Below are 16,358 nucleotides of genomic sequence, written 5' to 3' on the forward strand. Positions count from 1 at the left end.
CGGCAATCCCAGCTCAGCCAGAGGCAAGCTGACCCCAGACAGAGGAGCAACCCCAGTCCATTGGCAACTAGCACATAATAAGTCTGAAGGGCTAATGCACAACATAGTGATTACAGCAAAAACAAATATTACAAACTTCAAAGTTACTAAGAAACTAGATCTTAACCGTTTTCAATACACAAGAAAGAAAGAATTATGAGGTGATGAAGGTGTGAGCTAAGGCTGCTGTCGAAATCATGTTGCGAAATATAAATGTATCCATTGGACAGGGTGTGAACCTCAAACTTACAGTGTCATATGTCAGTTATACCACAATAAAAAAGTTGGGGCAAACCTGAGTCAAAATCACAGCTTTGCCAGGGGCAGACGTTCTCAGCCCTGGTGTCTTTAGCTATAAAATGAAGACAGTGGCAGCAACTTCACTGCCTTCTTGAGAAGATGAAATGAGAACATCTGTATCAAGCGGGCAGTTCAATGCACAGCACACATCAGAGGGCTCGACAGTCCTGGGCTGAGTGCATTAATGAATTGCCGCTTCCGTGATAAAGTTCTTAGAATGAGTGCACCAAAAACAGGAGGTCCTCTGTAACATGCCAGCTGCCCTCGGTATTCTGTTTAATATTCAATATTCAGCCTGTAATTCAATTTGTTACTATGGAAGTGGATGTTTCAATTTACTGAACCCAACTGTACAATAAATAAAAGTACCTCCGAGGACCATCTTTGCAACTTAACATCAGCATGCTGTTAAATGCGGTTTATTTAACCTCTCATTTAAAACAAGAGTGGCAATTTGTAGCTTATAAACCTGCTCTTCCCGCAACCCTTTGGAGAAATACCAACCCCTGGCCTGTGCTTGCTGCCTGCTCTTGGGCAGGCTCAGCAGCTTTGCTGGCCGGCTACCCTCTTGCACAATTAAAAAACAGGTACTTACCTCTCTAGAGGCAGGTAGCCTTCTTCCACAGCTGCTGCAAAAGCAAAAGGAAAAGTGAAAAACAGACATTAGTGGCAGCCTTATTAAAGCAAGTTACGTTTGTTGCGGTGACCTAGCCCTGGAGACAGGATGTGGATCGGCAACTCACCTGTGCGCCAAGCCTCCCGTCCCCCATCACTCGGGGGATCATCCGTCCTGCCCTGCAGCCCTCCCCTACACTGTACGGGGCCTAATTAGGAGTACAGTCTCTTGTATTAGACCTTGACCTCTTGGAGTACCAGAATGTCTGCTGGGTTTTTCTCTTAGTCTCTTCTGCATATCTCGGCGCCTGGCAAAGAGAGTATAGCCACTTAATGCATGACTGAAATAATAATACTGCATTTACTGAGCACTTACTCATGTGCCAGTAACTCTCAAGTCTCTCCATGCCTCATCTCATTCATTTATCCTCTCAAAAACCCTAGGAGATGAGTGTTATTATTACCCCCATTTATAGGCAAGGACAATGAGGCTCAGTGAGTAACATTCGGAAACTTAAATAGCTAGTGAGTGGGGAAGTAGGGATTTGCAAAGCCCGTTTTACAACAAAAACCTCAGTACTTTGTTCTATGTTCTCTGACAGCCTTCTTCCATTTCAGAGAGATGGTTTGAGGCCTAAATTATTCAATGTTTATAAACATCATACTTAGCCTTCTCTGATATGGAGGTGGCCACAGCCTTAAAGTATAATCCTAAGAGAATTTTACTCTAGGATAAGACGTCAGATGATATAGAGCAGTTTTTCTCAAGGCGTGGTTCCTGGACCAGTGGCACTGACAGCCCCAGACAACCTGTTAAAAAGGCAAATGCTCGGGCCTCTAACCCAGACTTCATGAATCAGAAGCTCTGGGGCCCAGCAATGGGTTTTAACAGGTCTTCTGGGTGATTCTGATGCATGCTGAAGTGTGAGAACCTCTGAGTTCAAGAAATGTAACCATGTGGCTGCCCAAGGCTGTCAAATGAGCAATGAACTTGAGGTAGCTCTCTTAGTGGACCCCCTGCTGGCCCTCACGGTCACAGTGAAACAAATATTAGCCCAGCAGTCTGTTCAACACCAAAGTGTATGTTTACCTCATGTCTCATTACAGCAAACAGAAGCGAAGGTGTTTAACATGTCAACAGGATCAGACTGCAGCGGGGGTGCAGCGGGCGTGAGTAAGTGCTCCTTTGTGTGGCAGAGGAAGACACGTAACAGCACAGAGAAACAGCACAGGGAAAGGGCCAGTAGGGGCAGGGATGGGAGCCCTTCAAGAATTACTGAAGGCAGATCACAGAGGCCTGAGGGACCCCCGTCAGGACTGCAGGTCAAGTTCATTCTGTTTGCTTCCCCGCTTCCCTTTGCACTCCCTCTCCCTCCTCTGCTGCGCAGGTTGTGTTGACAACACAGGCTTTATAAGAAACACAAAGGCTCCCTGCCTCCCTGCCCTGCTCCTTTTCGGTTTCTTCCTCTTGGACGGATTCCCAGTTATCAAATGCAGAGCTCTCCGGGGAAGCGGGCTGGCTCGGGAGCGATAAGGGGCCAATTCCCGCAAATTTGTCATTTCACGGGCAAGCTGCCATGGCCTCTACACAAGAATAAGCAGTGATGGATGTCCAACCCCATGGAAAAGCAGTTCAGCATTGTCACCTGGGAGCTCAGGCGGAGAGGGAGGTGACCGGGGAAACCCGTACCGGAGCCAGCTGAGACTCCCCTGGCTGGCTGTGGGGGTGGGGGGAGGGGCGCAGCGCGTTTCCTCACCTTCCCTGTGGCTCTTGGGAAAGGCAGCTGTCGGCCTCTGGAAGGCCTGCAGGTTCACGGCTGGAGGCTTTGGTGGCTTCGTGGGAGGAGGACCCAGGGATTCCACGGAAGGCAGTGGCTTTGTTTTGGGAAGCTGGCGATGCTTGACATCCAGCTGTTTCTCTGAACGCAAAACAGTCCAAAATGTGGGTTATTAATCATTCCCATCACATGGCTTGTTGGGTGAAACTGACCAGTTTCCTTGTCTCATTCTCACTCCTCCCCTCCGGTCCGCTCTCCACCCAGTAGCCAGCAGGCCCGGATCCAAACGCAAATCAGATCTAGTCGCCATCCTGCGGCCCCGAAGAAGAAGCCTGATTTCTTCAGCATGACATCTGCTCGCTCCCTTCTTCGGCGTTTGAACAGCACACCACACAGCCCCAGTCGACATTTCCAGATTATTTTCTTATCGGACTTCAGTCTCCTACTTCCCTGACCTGCAGCCCAAATGTCTCCCACTTACACCACAGGCAGGGTTCTCAGTTCTCTAGATTTGACGTTAAAAGCCTTAAAAGGCTCTTGTATGTCCAAGGTTTTGTACATGACATTCCTGGTTCTAGAATGCTGTTCCATTATTCTTTCTTGCCAAATTTCAACTCTCTTTAGGCCCTGCTCCAGTGACACCTCCTCTAGGAAGCCTTTCTTGATTTCTATCAGAAATCAAGTTCAGAATCGATAACTCTAACTGGTATCCGCAATGCACATCACTAATACCTCTCCAGCGGTGCTGTGGTGTATAGAGGGGCTGGTCTAACTTCCCACTGAATGTGGGCTCCTGAGGGCAGGGCCTAGGCCATATGGACCTTTTCCCAGCACCAAGCACAGGGCCTGATTCACAGGAAATGGACATATCTATTCCCTGAAAGAATTCTTCAGGCACTTACGACAGGCAAATAACATGTGTGCTATGAAGAGGAGAATTAATCTCTGATTTCCAGGACTCATAGCCTAGGACAGCCTTCAAGGCTGACTTTGGTACACAGGCACCTGTGAATTTTGGGTCCTGGAATTTTGCAAGATAGTCCCAATTTTTTATATTTATCCTTCTGCACTAAAAATAAAAATTCCAACAGAAATTCCAATATGATACACAAAAATTGTATCTGCTGCTTCTGAAAATAGCAGAAAATCTTCTAGTGCCCTAGTGCTTTGATTTTGGCTCACACAATGCAGTGGTTGATTAAATGGGAAACTAAAGGACCAGGGCTGTGTGTCCCGAATACACCAGTGTGACCTTCTCCAAGTCCTGCTGTCCCGTGTGAGCGGGGAGGGGGGCTTCCTTTTTGCCCTCCCAGCAGGGCCAAAGTTCCTCTCTTCTTCGACTGTAATTTTAAGTTCCAATGTCAGTAACTTGTCTTTATCAGATTAAGGAGAAGACACAGTGAAAACAAATGATCACTAAGGTATTGGGCCCCTCATCTTTACCAGGCACTGTGCTCAGTGTTGACGTGAGTTGTCTCATTTAATCCTCTTAATAATTCTACTGGGTAGGTAACCAATCCACCCTTCCTTCTTTCCACCCACTCATCCCCTCTTCCTTCCTATCTCTTCATCAATAACTGTTTGTCCACTGTGTTCCAGGTATGGTTCTAGGGGCTGGGGAGAGAGTCATGCCCTCAGAAATCTTTATTTTAATAGGACAAGACTGATGAACATGTAAATAAATAAACAAGGTAATAACAGAGGTCTATTAGTTCTATAAAGGAAAGAAGAGCAGGATGGTATAAAAGAGTGCAAACTCGGGGTGGTGGGCTAGGGGTCTTTAGCTGGAGAGGCTAGGGAAGGTTTACCCGGGAAGGCGTCCTTGAGGATCACTGCGCCTGTAGGAGGAGAGTGGGCTGTGAGAGGGCAAGGGCGGGAGAGCAGGAAGACCAGTGCGGCCGTCGCGGTGGTGCAGCGAGAGATGGTTGTGATGTGGGCCTGGGCAGAGGGCAGAAATGGACAGAAGTGGAGGGATCAGAACGTATTTTTGTAGTGGAACCAAAAGCTTGCTAACAGATTGAATGCAAAGAAAGAAAGGGAGGGGAATAGAGCACAATTCCTAGGTTTAGGGTGTGAGCAGTGAGGAGTGTTGGGGACTGCTCTGCCTGGTTTCAGGAATTGTAACTACTCCCCATGGCTAAGGATGAGCGAGTGACCTCCGAAGTGATGAGCCACAGGAGACAAAAGCTTGCCTCAGGTAGCAAATGCTGCCTTAGTTTCCTCTCCCTGTCCCCAACGCATGGTCAGAAGTCCATGATGGGTGAGACTCCTCACAGAGAGGGGGGCAACCTAAGCCAGACTCGATCACTTGGGAGGCCATCATGGAAGGACTGGGGGGGGGCTGCAACAAAGAGGGAACAATGGACCCTGGCCCCCTGGCTATGTGACATAGCCAGAGTCCCCATGTCCTCTGGGAGAAGTGCTTCCTGGCTCTAATCCACTTAAGCCTGAAAAACTGATGGAGAGGGGGTGCAGCTCCTTGCCTTGCTAAAGTGGATCTAGGGGAAATCTGGCATTAGAAAGAATTCTTAAAAATCCTGTGGGATCTGCTTTGCTAAGAGTGCTTTCATTCATATGTTAAGGGTCTGAGCAGGACATGAGCATGTCTCCCAAAGTTTCTGCAACCCCTTTTCCTGACAGACTGTGATTCAGACTAAGCTCTCAGATTTCTTTGAAATGTTATCTACTGTTTGATCCTTGCTGTCCTGTATTCACGTGTATTACAACCCAATAAAAGCCTGAGAAACTGGCTACCTCTCCTCCCCAAGCGAATCATGTCTTGGTAGTGTTTACTTTCATCCGTGGCAGATGGGGGGGACTTGAGAGCAACGTTGCCCCCACAGAGAAGGATGGTTGTCCCATTTACCAAAACAATGAAGATAGGTAATGAATTTGATTTCTAGGACAGCAGATCTGGCTCTGTAAGATTACTAAAGTTCATGCATCTTGTAAGAAGGAGAACTACAATGCAAATCTAAGTTTGCCCAAACTGTGTCTCAATTTAATTCTAGGAGATTAGTCACTTTGCCCGAACCTGAAATTACCATATAGCAGATGGTCCTAGAATACCTGTATTGTAGTTTAGAGCAAATACTGCTGAGGTCACATACGTGACCTTCTCAAGTCAGCAAGATTTAACTTAGAAAAACACAGTGACCTCTCCCCCCTCACCTGTGCGGACTAGATTTCCTACCTGGGGGCCAGCCGGCAAGCTCCCTCTCGTAGATAGGCCGGGAGGTGCTCCCCACTGGGCCCCTCTCAGGATGGGACCTTTCCAGGCTCTTCCTTCCATGTGGAGAAAGTGGAAAAGTGGGATCTTCTGAGCTGGTTTTCTTTGCACATGATTTCCTTTGGGCCATCAAGTGCCTCTGGGAAGGAAGAGTCTGGGATCCTTTTATTTGCAGCTCTTTCCTGGGCCCCTCTGGAATAGTAAGGCCTGTGCTTTTCTGGTCTCCTGGATGGAAAGCCCTGCCTCCACGATCGGCGAGGCGGAAGGCCGATGACATTTCACTGCTCTGAGATGAAACCTTCTCCCAGTTCCAGAGCTTGTTTCTGAAGCTGCTGGTCACCACCAATTTCTTCTCATTGGTTATCTTAGCGTTTGCCTGATTCATGTCTAAAAGCAGAGAAGCCTTCTGTGAATTCACTGCAGGATAAGCAAACCCTCCCGGAGGGCCTGGGGAATTGAAACACTTCTGAATCTCACTCCTCTGTGCCAGCTGCATTTTCTGGGCTTCAAGAGGCTGGGGTTCACCACCGGAAGGATATGGTGGAGGCTGACTGTGGTCGGATGAGAGCGGATTCCCGCTGGCCCAGGTCCTCACTGACTGTGTGCTTCCAACGTCCCCCTTGTGAGAAACACTTGCTGGGAACTGAATAGGTCCTGGAAGAGATGGCACATCAAGCTTTTGAAATTTAGCTTGTAGTTCCTTGAAGTTTCTTAATCTTTCCTAAACATAAAGGAAAATAGAAAGTCTTATTATTTTGGGAAAAAGCAGCAAGATTAGCTGACACCACTGTGCCTGCTGAGGGGCTCCCAGTACCAGTGCAACGCCATTGCTTACTCACTGAGCAAGGTCAGCCGGCAGTGCCACGGCCTCTGAGAGACGGAGTGAAAATAACTGTATCCTCTCTGAAACCCTTTGAATATGTTATTTCTTCACAACATATAAAAAACATCTATAAAGGAGATAATATTGACAACTGTTGATAAACCTCTTGTACAAACTTTTTTGATGGCTTCCTCCTGCCTATGTAAACAAATTCTAAACCCCACAGCATGGCATTCAAGGTTCTTCACCCTGCGGTGGAACTGTCTCCAGGCATAGCTCAACGACGACCCTGAACCTGAGCAGGACAATTTACAGGCTTTCCGAGAGACTCTGTACTCTCCACCACCCTGACTTGGCTGTGTGTTCTTGCTTCACACAATGCATGCCCCCAGCCTATTTCAACTGCTTTTTCTTGCAACTTCAATGCTCATATTCTCCTTCCCCTGGATGCCAGGTGGAACTATCTCCTTCTCTGTCTCCTTGGTTCTTGCATAGCTCTTTCTAACTTGGCTGTGGAAATTAACACTGTTCAACTGGAGAAAACAGCAAACTTTGGAACCAGGCCAGTTTGTGTTCCAATTCTGACATTGCTCTTTATCACCAAGGCAAATACTTTGGAAAATTTGGTATTAGCGGGGTAGTCTCATTTTAAAAATAAATTGCCAACTGGTAGAAGGATGAGGGCTACCTTTGTAGAGTATCCATCACTTCACATAATAAATAAAAGACATTTGTCAGAGGCTAGATGATCCTCTTGTATTTTTGACTCCCCTCGGAAGCCTGTGTCCTTCCTTCTAAGCTCAGTTGGAATCTAATTAGTACACAGACGTGGTGGCAGGAACAGCAGGCCAACTGTGGGGGCAGAGGGAGGGGTGCGCCCAGGACTGCACAGTGTATGGGTGGTCCCAGTAGGGAGGGTTAGGCTCGACTCCTGCTCAGTGCACTTTCCATTGCTCACTAGCTCTACTTCATTTTTGTAAGTTCATTTAGTCATCTTTTGTCTTAGTAAGAGGACATGTGGGAGGAGAGTTAATGCAGCCTTTTTGAAAGAAAGAGCCCCCATCTTCTCCTGATCATCTTGAAGTGCAACAGAACCACCCCGGGTTCCATTCCTCTGGGGTCTATGGCCCAGCACCCATAAGAACTATGAACCCCAATGCCAGAGTCTTATGAAAAGGAAAGGAACTATTTATTCAAAAGTTATACAGGTTTAGAATAAAGGTGGAATTCTGCCATGAAATACCACACCCATTAGAAATAAAAAACACCCACAAACACACAGTCCTACCTCCCCTTGCCAAACCAGGCCAGTCAGAGGTACCGCATCTCAGGAAAAGATACAGAAGTCTGTAGCTTAGTGGGGCTGCATTCCATCTGTGTACTGGCTTGTCATCTGCACTCAGCTAGGCTTCTGCCCTTCATTCAAACTCGTGTGGCCCCTCCTCATGGTAGGCTGGTGGGGGTCCTTTTGCATCCTTTCAAGCTGTGTGGCCAAAACAGCCTTCACCACTCCCAAGTCACATGGTCAAGAGAGCAATGCCTGCCCCACACTTGGGTTTAAATCCTGGCACAGATCTTCCTGCATAATCCCATTTCCAACTCCTTCCACACTGCATTACAGCTGCCCTTCCTCATATCTCCAGCCCTTCTTGGCTGCCATTGGCACTGCGGGCAGGCATGGCCCCAATGCTGTAGGAGCTGCCTCCAAGCTACTCTAGCAGGTGCAGCAAGTCCCTGCAGCTATATCAGGAATTAGAGTCACACCCATTTCCCTGACGCCTAGTGTGGCCCACTTAACACTACAGAAACACTGGCCAAGTTCTCTAGTTATGCAAAGTAAGTCTCAATGGCTGTCCTCCACTTCCATTCCCCCAGCCATGTGAGTGGGGGGGTTCCTGTTCAGGGGGACCCCGATATTCCATGTTACAAAAGTTCCTAATGGCATATACACAACTCCATGCCAACGACTTCCAATTTTGCCAGCGCGTGAATGTTGAGTGACCTTTTCTCACTGTACTTACAGATGACTCACACCTGCTGTCTGAAGATTTAGGAAGAGAGAGAAACTTAACAGGAAACATAAAGTAAGTGTCGCTGTGTGGTAGGCACGAGCACTGGGCATGCAACCAGGAGATCCGCATACGAGGCTCAGCTTTTCTATTTTCTTGTTGTGTGTCTTGGACAATTTACTTCACTCCTCTGAACCTTATTTTCCTTACTGTGTAATGGGACTGTTCTACTGACAGTCGAGGGTTATCACAAGGTCTAAATGAGATAGTAGGTGTACATACTTCAGTGGTTAATATTTTTAAAAATGTGACAAGTACACATAGCTTAAAACGAACCACCTTAATCTATTCAGCAGTGTTAAGTGAATTCCATGGGTGTGAATGTCCAGAATCCTCTTCATCTCGCAAAACTGGGGCTCTATGCTCGTTAAGTAACAACTTCCTATTCCCCCTCCCCCAGCCCCTGGCAACAACCATTCTACTTTCTGTCTGTGAATGTAACTACTGCAGGTGCCTCATGTAAATGGAATCATACGTACTTGTCTTTTTGTGACCAACTTATTTTACTTAGCATATTGTCCTAAAGGTTCATCCATGTTAGAGTACATTGCAACATTTCCTTCCTTTTCAAGGTTGAATAACATTCATAGCCTGTATATACCACACTTCGTTTATCCATCCATCCGTTGATGGACACTCGGGTTGCTTCCACCTTCAGCTGTTGTGAATAACACTGCTGTTCACATGGGTGCACAGAACATCTCTTTGAGACCCTGCTTTCGATTCCTCTGGGTGTATTCCAAGAGGTGCAATTGATGAATTATTCCATATTTAATTCTTTTTAAAAACACCCTAGTGTTTTCCACAGTAATGGTACCATTTTACATTCCTAACTGGAACATTGGTTCCAATGATTTTATATCCTTGCAACACTTGCTTTTTGTTTTGTTTTGTTTTTATAGTAGCTATCCTAGTAAGTTTGAGGTGGTCAGTGGTTAATAATTTAAAGGAAGTATAATGCCGATTACTTTTAGCTCTTTACCACCTGAAGCCACATGCACTACAATGTTACTGCTCAGTGAATTCTAGTCTCTTTATGGATGACTAGAAAAAATTCTGACAGGAAATAGAGTTATGGATTGATTGCCTCTAAGCCAAGGTCTTGTATAAAAGTCATTGGTTCAAGAGGAGGCAAACTTAATTATACCTGGCTCATTCTATTTTTAAACAAATGTTCATTAAGTGTTTACTATGTGGGGAAAAGATTGTTTTAGACAGTCCAGAAGTCTGCTTTATTTGTTTATTTATTTATTTTTAGAGAGGGGGAAGGGAGGGAGAAAGAGAGGGAGAGAAACATCCATGTGAGACAGAAACATCAATCAGTTGCCTCTCATATGCCCCCCAACCGGGACCAAGCCTGCAACCCAGGCACATGCCTCACCATGAATCAAGGCAGCAGCCTTTTGCTTTGAAGGATGACAACCAACCAAATGAGCTACACAGGTCAGGGCAGGACTCTCCTCTTTAATATTATATTCTAATGGCAGGTGTAGGTAGAAAATATGCTAATACACAAGAAAATATTAGAGACAAGTACTATGTGGGAAATTAAACAGATGGTTCAATCAAGGGTGACCCTGTACCCAGTCACTGATTTTCACAATTACCATACAAGAGTCTTCTTTTTCTTTTTCAGAGTTCATATATCAAATCAGGAGTCAGTCTGGGTGATCACCAAGCCTGTGTCCAGCTTTAACATTTAGACTTTATTTTCCTTTAAATAAGAAATAGATGTGATGAGTCCTATTGTTTATTATTCATCACCCATCAGTGAGAGGTCAGTGTTAAGAATATGAGGCAAATTGAGTGAAGATGGGCTGGTAGGTGGCTGAAGGGGAGTTCCAGTGAAGACCATGTTCCATTTCCTTGGGCCTGTTGGTAGTCAGTAGCCACATCCTACTGATCTTCAGTCTTAAAAAGCTAATGAGTCTGTACCTTCTTCATTCAAATACCACTGCCTTCGAATCCTCTTTACTTATTAAAATGACTTCCTCATGGTCTCTCGGCTTTTACTCTGGGGCCCCTCTAATCCACCATTTACCTAGCTGTTAGACAAATCTGATTAAAAACACAGATCTCACCACGTACTTTAGAGTTTAAAATCCTTCCTCGACATTTTTAAATACAGCTCAAATTTTTTGCTAAGCATATAAGGCCCTTCCTAATCCCAACTCGGTTAATTTTCTGATACCCCATTGGGCACATCACAGGCATGCTTGCTTGCTGCTGGCCTTCCTGAATTACCTACATTTTTCCAAACTGATTTTGCTCCTTCATGTCTCTGTACCATTGTATGTGCTGTTTTCTCTGCCTGGAATTCCCATCTTTCTTCCAATATCTTGAACTAGCAAACTTCTGCTTGTTCAAAATTGAACTCATCACCTTAAAATGTTCACTAGTTTCCTATTCTGTGCCAAGCATCAGGGTTATAAACATGAATAAGACATTCAAGGTGATACACATTAACAAAATGAAAAATAGTATCATATGATTATCTCAACAGATGTAGAAAATCATTTGACAAAATTTATTACTCATTTTTTATAAAAACTCTCAACAAAGTAAATATGGAAGAAACACACTTCAACATAATAAAGGCCATATATATAACAAACCCACGGCCAACATCATACATGTTGGAGAAAAACAGAGCTTTTCCTCTAAGACAAGGAGCAAAACAAGGATGCCTACTTTCACCAGTTTTATTAAATACACATAGAAAGTCCTAGCCAGAATGACAAGGCAATAAAAATAAATAAAATGCATCTGAGTTGGAAAGAAAGAAGTAAAACTGTCTTCATTTACAGATGACATAATATTACATATAGAAAAGCCCAAGGATTCCACCAAAAACTGTTAGGACTAATAAACAAATTCAGGAAAGTTGCAAGATACAAAATTAACACACACAAATCTGTTGTATTTTTATACACTAATAAAAACTATCAGAAAGAGAAATTAAGAATACAATCCAACTGACAACTGCATCAGAAAGAATAGAATACCTAATAATAAAATTAACCAAGGAGGTTAAAGACTTGTACCTGAAAACTGTAAGACAGTGATGGAACAAACTGAAGACAACATAAAAAAAATAGAAAGATATCTGTGTTCATGGAGTAGAAGAATTAACATTGTTAAAATGTCCAAATTATCTAAAGCAATCTACACATTCAATGCAACCCGTATCAAAATTGCAATGGTATTTTTCACAGAAATATAAAGAACAATATTTTAAAAATTGTGTGGAGCCACACAAGACTCCAGATAGAAAAATAAATAAATCTTGAGAAAGAAAAACAAAGCTAAAGGTACCACACCCCCTAATTTAAAACTATATTTTAATTTGTGACAAAGGAGCCAAGAATGAACAATGAGGGAAAGGACAGTCGTTTCCCTAAATGATCTTGGGATAACTGGACAGCCACAAGCAAAAGAATGAAAGTGGACTTATGTCTTACGCAATCCATAAAAATCAACTCAAAATAAACCTAAACACTTGAACGTAACACCTGAAATCATAAAACTTCTAGAAGAAAACATAGGTGGTAAGTTCCTTGACATAATTCTTGGAAATGATTTTTTTGGATCTGACTCCAAAAGTAAAGGCAACAAAAGAAAAAAAAAATAAACAGGTGAGACTACATCAAACTTAAAAACCAGGACTCGTGCACATGTTGTTTTGATGCATGACCCAACAATTAGTGTTGAGGGAAATGGGTTTTTATTTACAGGATTTCAAACACGGAAAGCCGGGATGGTCATTGAGAGCATTCCTGCTCAGAGCCCTGTTCTCCTATGAGACACAGCACCTCCTTTACTCCCCATCAGGCTATAAGACAAAAATATGCCCCAAATTTCCCCATATTCTTGTCCATTCTTAAGCCAGCTGTGCAAACAGCTCTCCATCCCCTCTGGAAGGCAGACTTGTGGGTTTCAGAATCGCCACCCTCTCACAGCAGCTCTCTCCTTTAGGATCCAGGGGACATTGTCCTCAGCCTTCTCAAGTGGCCCAGGAAAACATGTGCCATGTTCTCCAGGCAGGTTTTCCAGCAGGTCTCTTTCTTTCTCCAGCTGTTAATCCAAAACCACGTGGCATCTCCTTACTCTGAACTGCATGGTACCTCCTTACACACCGGACCTCATGGCCAAATCCCCATGCTCCCCACTCATGGTTCCCTCTCACATGGTTGCCACCTACTTCCAGCCCTGATGGTTGACCACCTCAGGGGAGTAGACATAGCTCCTCCCTCACTGCATGCAGCATGGATGAGTCCTCAGAGAAGCAGAAGTATCTCCTGTCTCACTACAGACTGGCACTGCTACTGGTTGCTTCCTTACTACACCATGGAAGAACAGCCTTCCTCTCTCTGCCTTCTCTTATTTTAAATGCCAACCTGGAGCTTCCTCTGTGACCTCATATCCAGCTCCTCCTATAATGAGCTACTCTTGCCAGTTACCCCACATCTATTTATCTTCTTTTGGCTGCCATCTTTAGTTAGGGCAAGAGTACGTACCCTGTGACTCGGAGGCCTCTGCCTCTCTACCTCTCATACAGGCACAATAGAAGTCCCCCCCCAGCCCACCACATCAGGAGTTACTAAACATTCTGAAAGTCACACAATCCAATTGACATAGCACAGCTATTGTGCCATTAGCTGTGCAATAGCACAGCTTTCAACTTGTGATTTGTAATGCAATGATATCTTAACACATATCATCTGCTTCCCCCATCCCCCAACTGTGGGCTGTGAGAAATTTCTCCTATACTTTGGGGATCCTTTGCTCTGTACCCCATTACAGAATGGCTATGATCAAAAAGACAAGAGATAACAAGTGTTGGAGAGAATGTAGAAAAAAGGAAACTTTTGGTTGGAACTAAATTAAATTTCATTGTTGGTAGAAACCTAAATTGGTATAAGCACCATGGACAACAATACACAGGTTTCTGAAAAAATTAAGAAGAGAACTACCATATGATCCAGCAATTCCACTTATGAGTATTTACCTGAAGAAAGCAAAACACTAACTCAGAAAAGTAGATTTACCTCCATGTTCACTGTAGCATTGTTTATAATAGCCAAGATACAGGAATAATTGATGTGTCCATCAATGAATGAACAGATTAAGAAAATATTATATATACATGGAATATTATTAAGTCATAAAAAGAATAAAATCTTACCATTTGTGACAATATAGATGGAACTTGAGGGCATTATGCTAAGTGTAATACATCAAAAATAGAAAGATAAATATTGTATAATCTCACTCATATGTGGAATCTAAAACAAAACAAAACAAAAACTTACCAAGCTCATAAATACAGGGAATAGATTGGTAGCTTCCAGAGGTGTGGAGTAGGGGAGAAATGAAATGGTTGAAGGGTGTCAAAAGGTACAATTTTCCAGTTATAGGTCATGGAATGGAGTGTTCATCATGGTGACTATATAGTTAATAATATTTTGGTGCATATTTGAAAGTTGCTAAGAGTAAATCTTAAAAGAGGAAAATTGTAACTATGCATGATCATGGAGTTACTAGACTTAATGTGATGATTATTTTGCAATGTACAATTATCATACTATTATGTATATACCTAAAACTAATATAATATAATGTCAATTATACTTTGATTTAAAAAGAAGACATACACACAAAACAGTCCCTGGCCTTTTAGAGCTTGGTGGAATGATGGAGGCAGACATTGACTGATTGTTTTACCATGATACATAAAGTTATCAGATCATAACGCAGAGTCAGCTACGTGAGCACAGAGAAGAAGCCATGATGCTGGGGGTGGGGGTGGGGGAGCACACACAAGGCTTCCTAGAAATGATTCCTCAGCTAAAACAGGCAGTCAAGCAAAGAACAGTTGGGAAAACAAGTTCTGACAGAAAAAGGGCATGAAAAGACAAGACACGGCATATGAAACAGCATGACATATATGGAAAGAGTAATTCCATATAAATGGAACCCCAACGTTAAGGATGTAAGACTGGAAAAGAAGGTCAAAGTCATATCTCCTTGAAGTAATTAATCTTTTAAGAGGATGGGAAGCTACTGATGAGTTTTACACAGGACTATGCCATGGTTAGATTTACAGTTCATGCTGATTAAAGCCAGGAAACCAATTAGAATGTTGCTACAATGGTCAAGTAGAAATGATGAAAGGCTGGAGTTGGGCAGGGTTGGTAGGAGTGGAAAGAAGGTGAGGAGATAACAAAATATGCAGTGAGTAGTTCAAGTATGTCCTTGAACTGCATCTGAAGAAAAGGGAAGGGAGGACTCCAGGATGATAACCAGGTTTCTACATTGGGCGAGAGCACGTTGGTTCCTGAACCTAAGACTGAAGACTGGAGATAAAAGTTGGGGAAAGATGATGAGCCCAGTTTGGAATATATGAGTTGCCTTTTTGGGGGTACCATCCATTTAACAGGTAGTTATTTACATAGCCAACTATTGATACAAGCAGCAGATACACCTTTGCGCTCAGGATTTTGGGACGCTGTGGAAACAGAGGGTTTTTTTTATAAATGCACCTGGAAAACCAATAAAAATATAGCACTTATGTAAAGTTGGATTCCCAAAAGCTTTAATAATTATAAAGATGCCTGGACCCATGAAAGGTGATTCAAAATTAGCAAAAGGAAATGCAACGGCAGGTCAAGCTGCAAAACTGCCATGACGCAAATGCCAAGGCAGCAATGAATAACTTTAGCATCTTCTAAAGCTGAACATAGAGAAATTGATACAAAAAGACAGCAACAAGGTTCCTTAACTAAAGAGGAAGAGGGAGCAGAAGTGAATGGGAGTTGGATGTAACTACCGTAAACAACTGGGTCTGTGGTGTGGCGTTGACTCTTCATGAGTTAACTCATTACAGCACTGACCATCGTTACCATTACCATTACCATTCTTAGGGCCCATCAGTATTTCTGAAACCCCCTCGCAACACTGCCTCAATCACACATAAGAAATGTCTTCTTCATCACAAACATAATCCCAGAAAACTTTGATATAGTTCGATGGCACCTTTTCCCTTACCTTCCAGTCCTTTTGAAATATGGCAACTTGATTTTATCCAATTACCTCAAATGTCTGGATACCAAAAATGTGTTAGTAATGATTTGCATGTTTTTTTTCCATTGGGCCGATGCTTTCCCATGTAGAAAAGCAACAACTCAAGCAGTAGCAAAAATACTTTTAGCCCCCCACCCCCCAGAACTCCACAGTGACAGGGGAGCTCATTTTACAGGACAAATACTGAAGCGTGTCTGTGGAAGGTGGCTGACATTACAGCCTTTTCACTGTGCCTGCCACCTCCAGTCTTTTGGACTGGTGGAAAGGACAAATGGAATAATAAAATCTCAACAGGCACAATTTACTGAGAGTATGAATATATCCTGGCTAAAGGCTCCACCAATTATACTAATGAATTTATGTTCCGCTCCTTTCAGACAACATAACTTGTCTCCATTTCAGATAATTACTGAGAGACCTAT

General features: G+C 43.6%; 1 protein-coding gene across 2 annotated transcripts in view; it reads right to left on the reverse strand.

Moving 5' to 3' along the window:
* Positions 1–16,358, reverse strand: part of FYB2 (FYN binding protein 2) — a 105,472-nt gene that overhangs the window by 62,168 nt on the left and 26,946 nt on the right. The window contains exons 2-4 of one of the 2 annotated variants that reach the window (XM_053655466.1): positions 5,926–6,682; positions 2,712–2,873; positions 935–965 (exon numbers count right to left, since the gene is read on the reverse strand). In XM_053655466.1, the coding sequence (XP_053511441.1) occupies positions 935–965; positions 2,712–2,873; positions 5,926–6,682 (950 nt within the window). Of the gene's footprint in view, positions 1–934; positions 969–2,711; positions 2,874–5,925; positions 6,683–16,358 lie in introns of both variants that reach the window. The other variant, XM_053655465.1, reaches the window with a different exon arrangement.

Source organism: Artibeus jamaicensis, unplaced genomic scaffold, assembly GCF_021234435.1.
Source record: "Artibeus jamaicensis isolate MK-2021 breed Jamaican fruit bat unplaced genomic scaffold, CSHL_Jam_final scaffold_1019, whole genome shotgun sequence".
Lineage (NCBI taxonomy): Eukaryota > Metazoa > Chordata > Mammalia > Chiroptera > Phyllostomidae > Artibeus > Artibeus jamaicensis.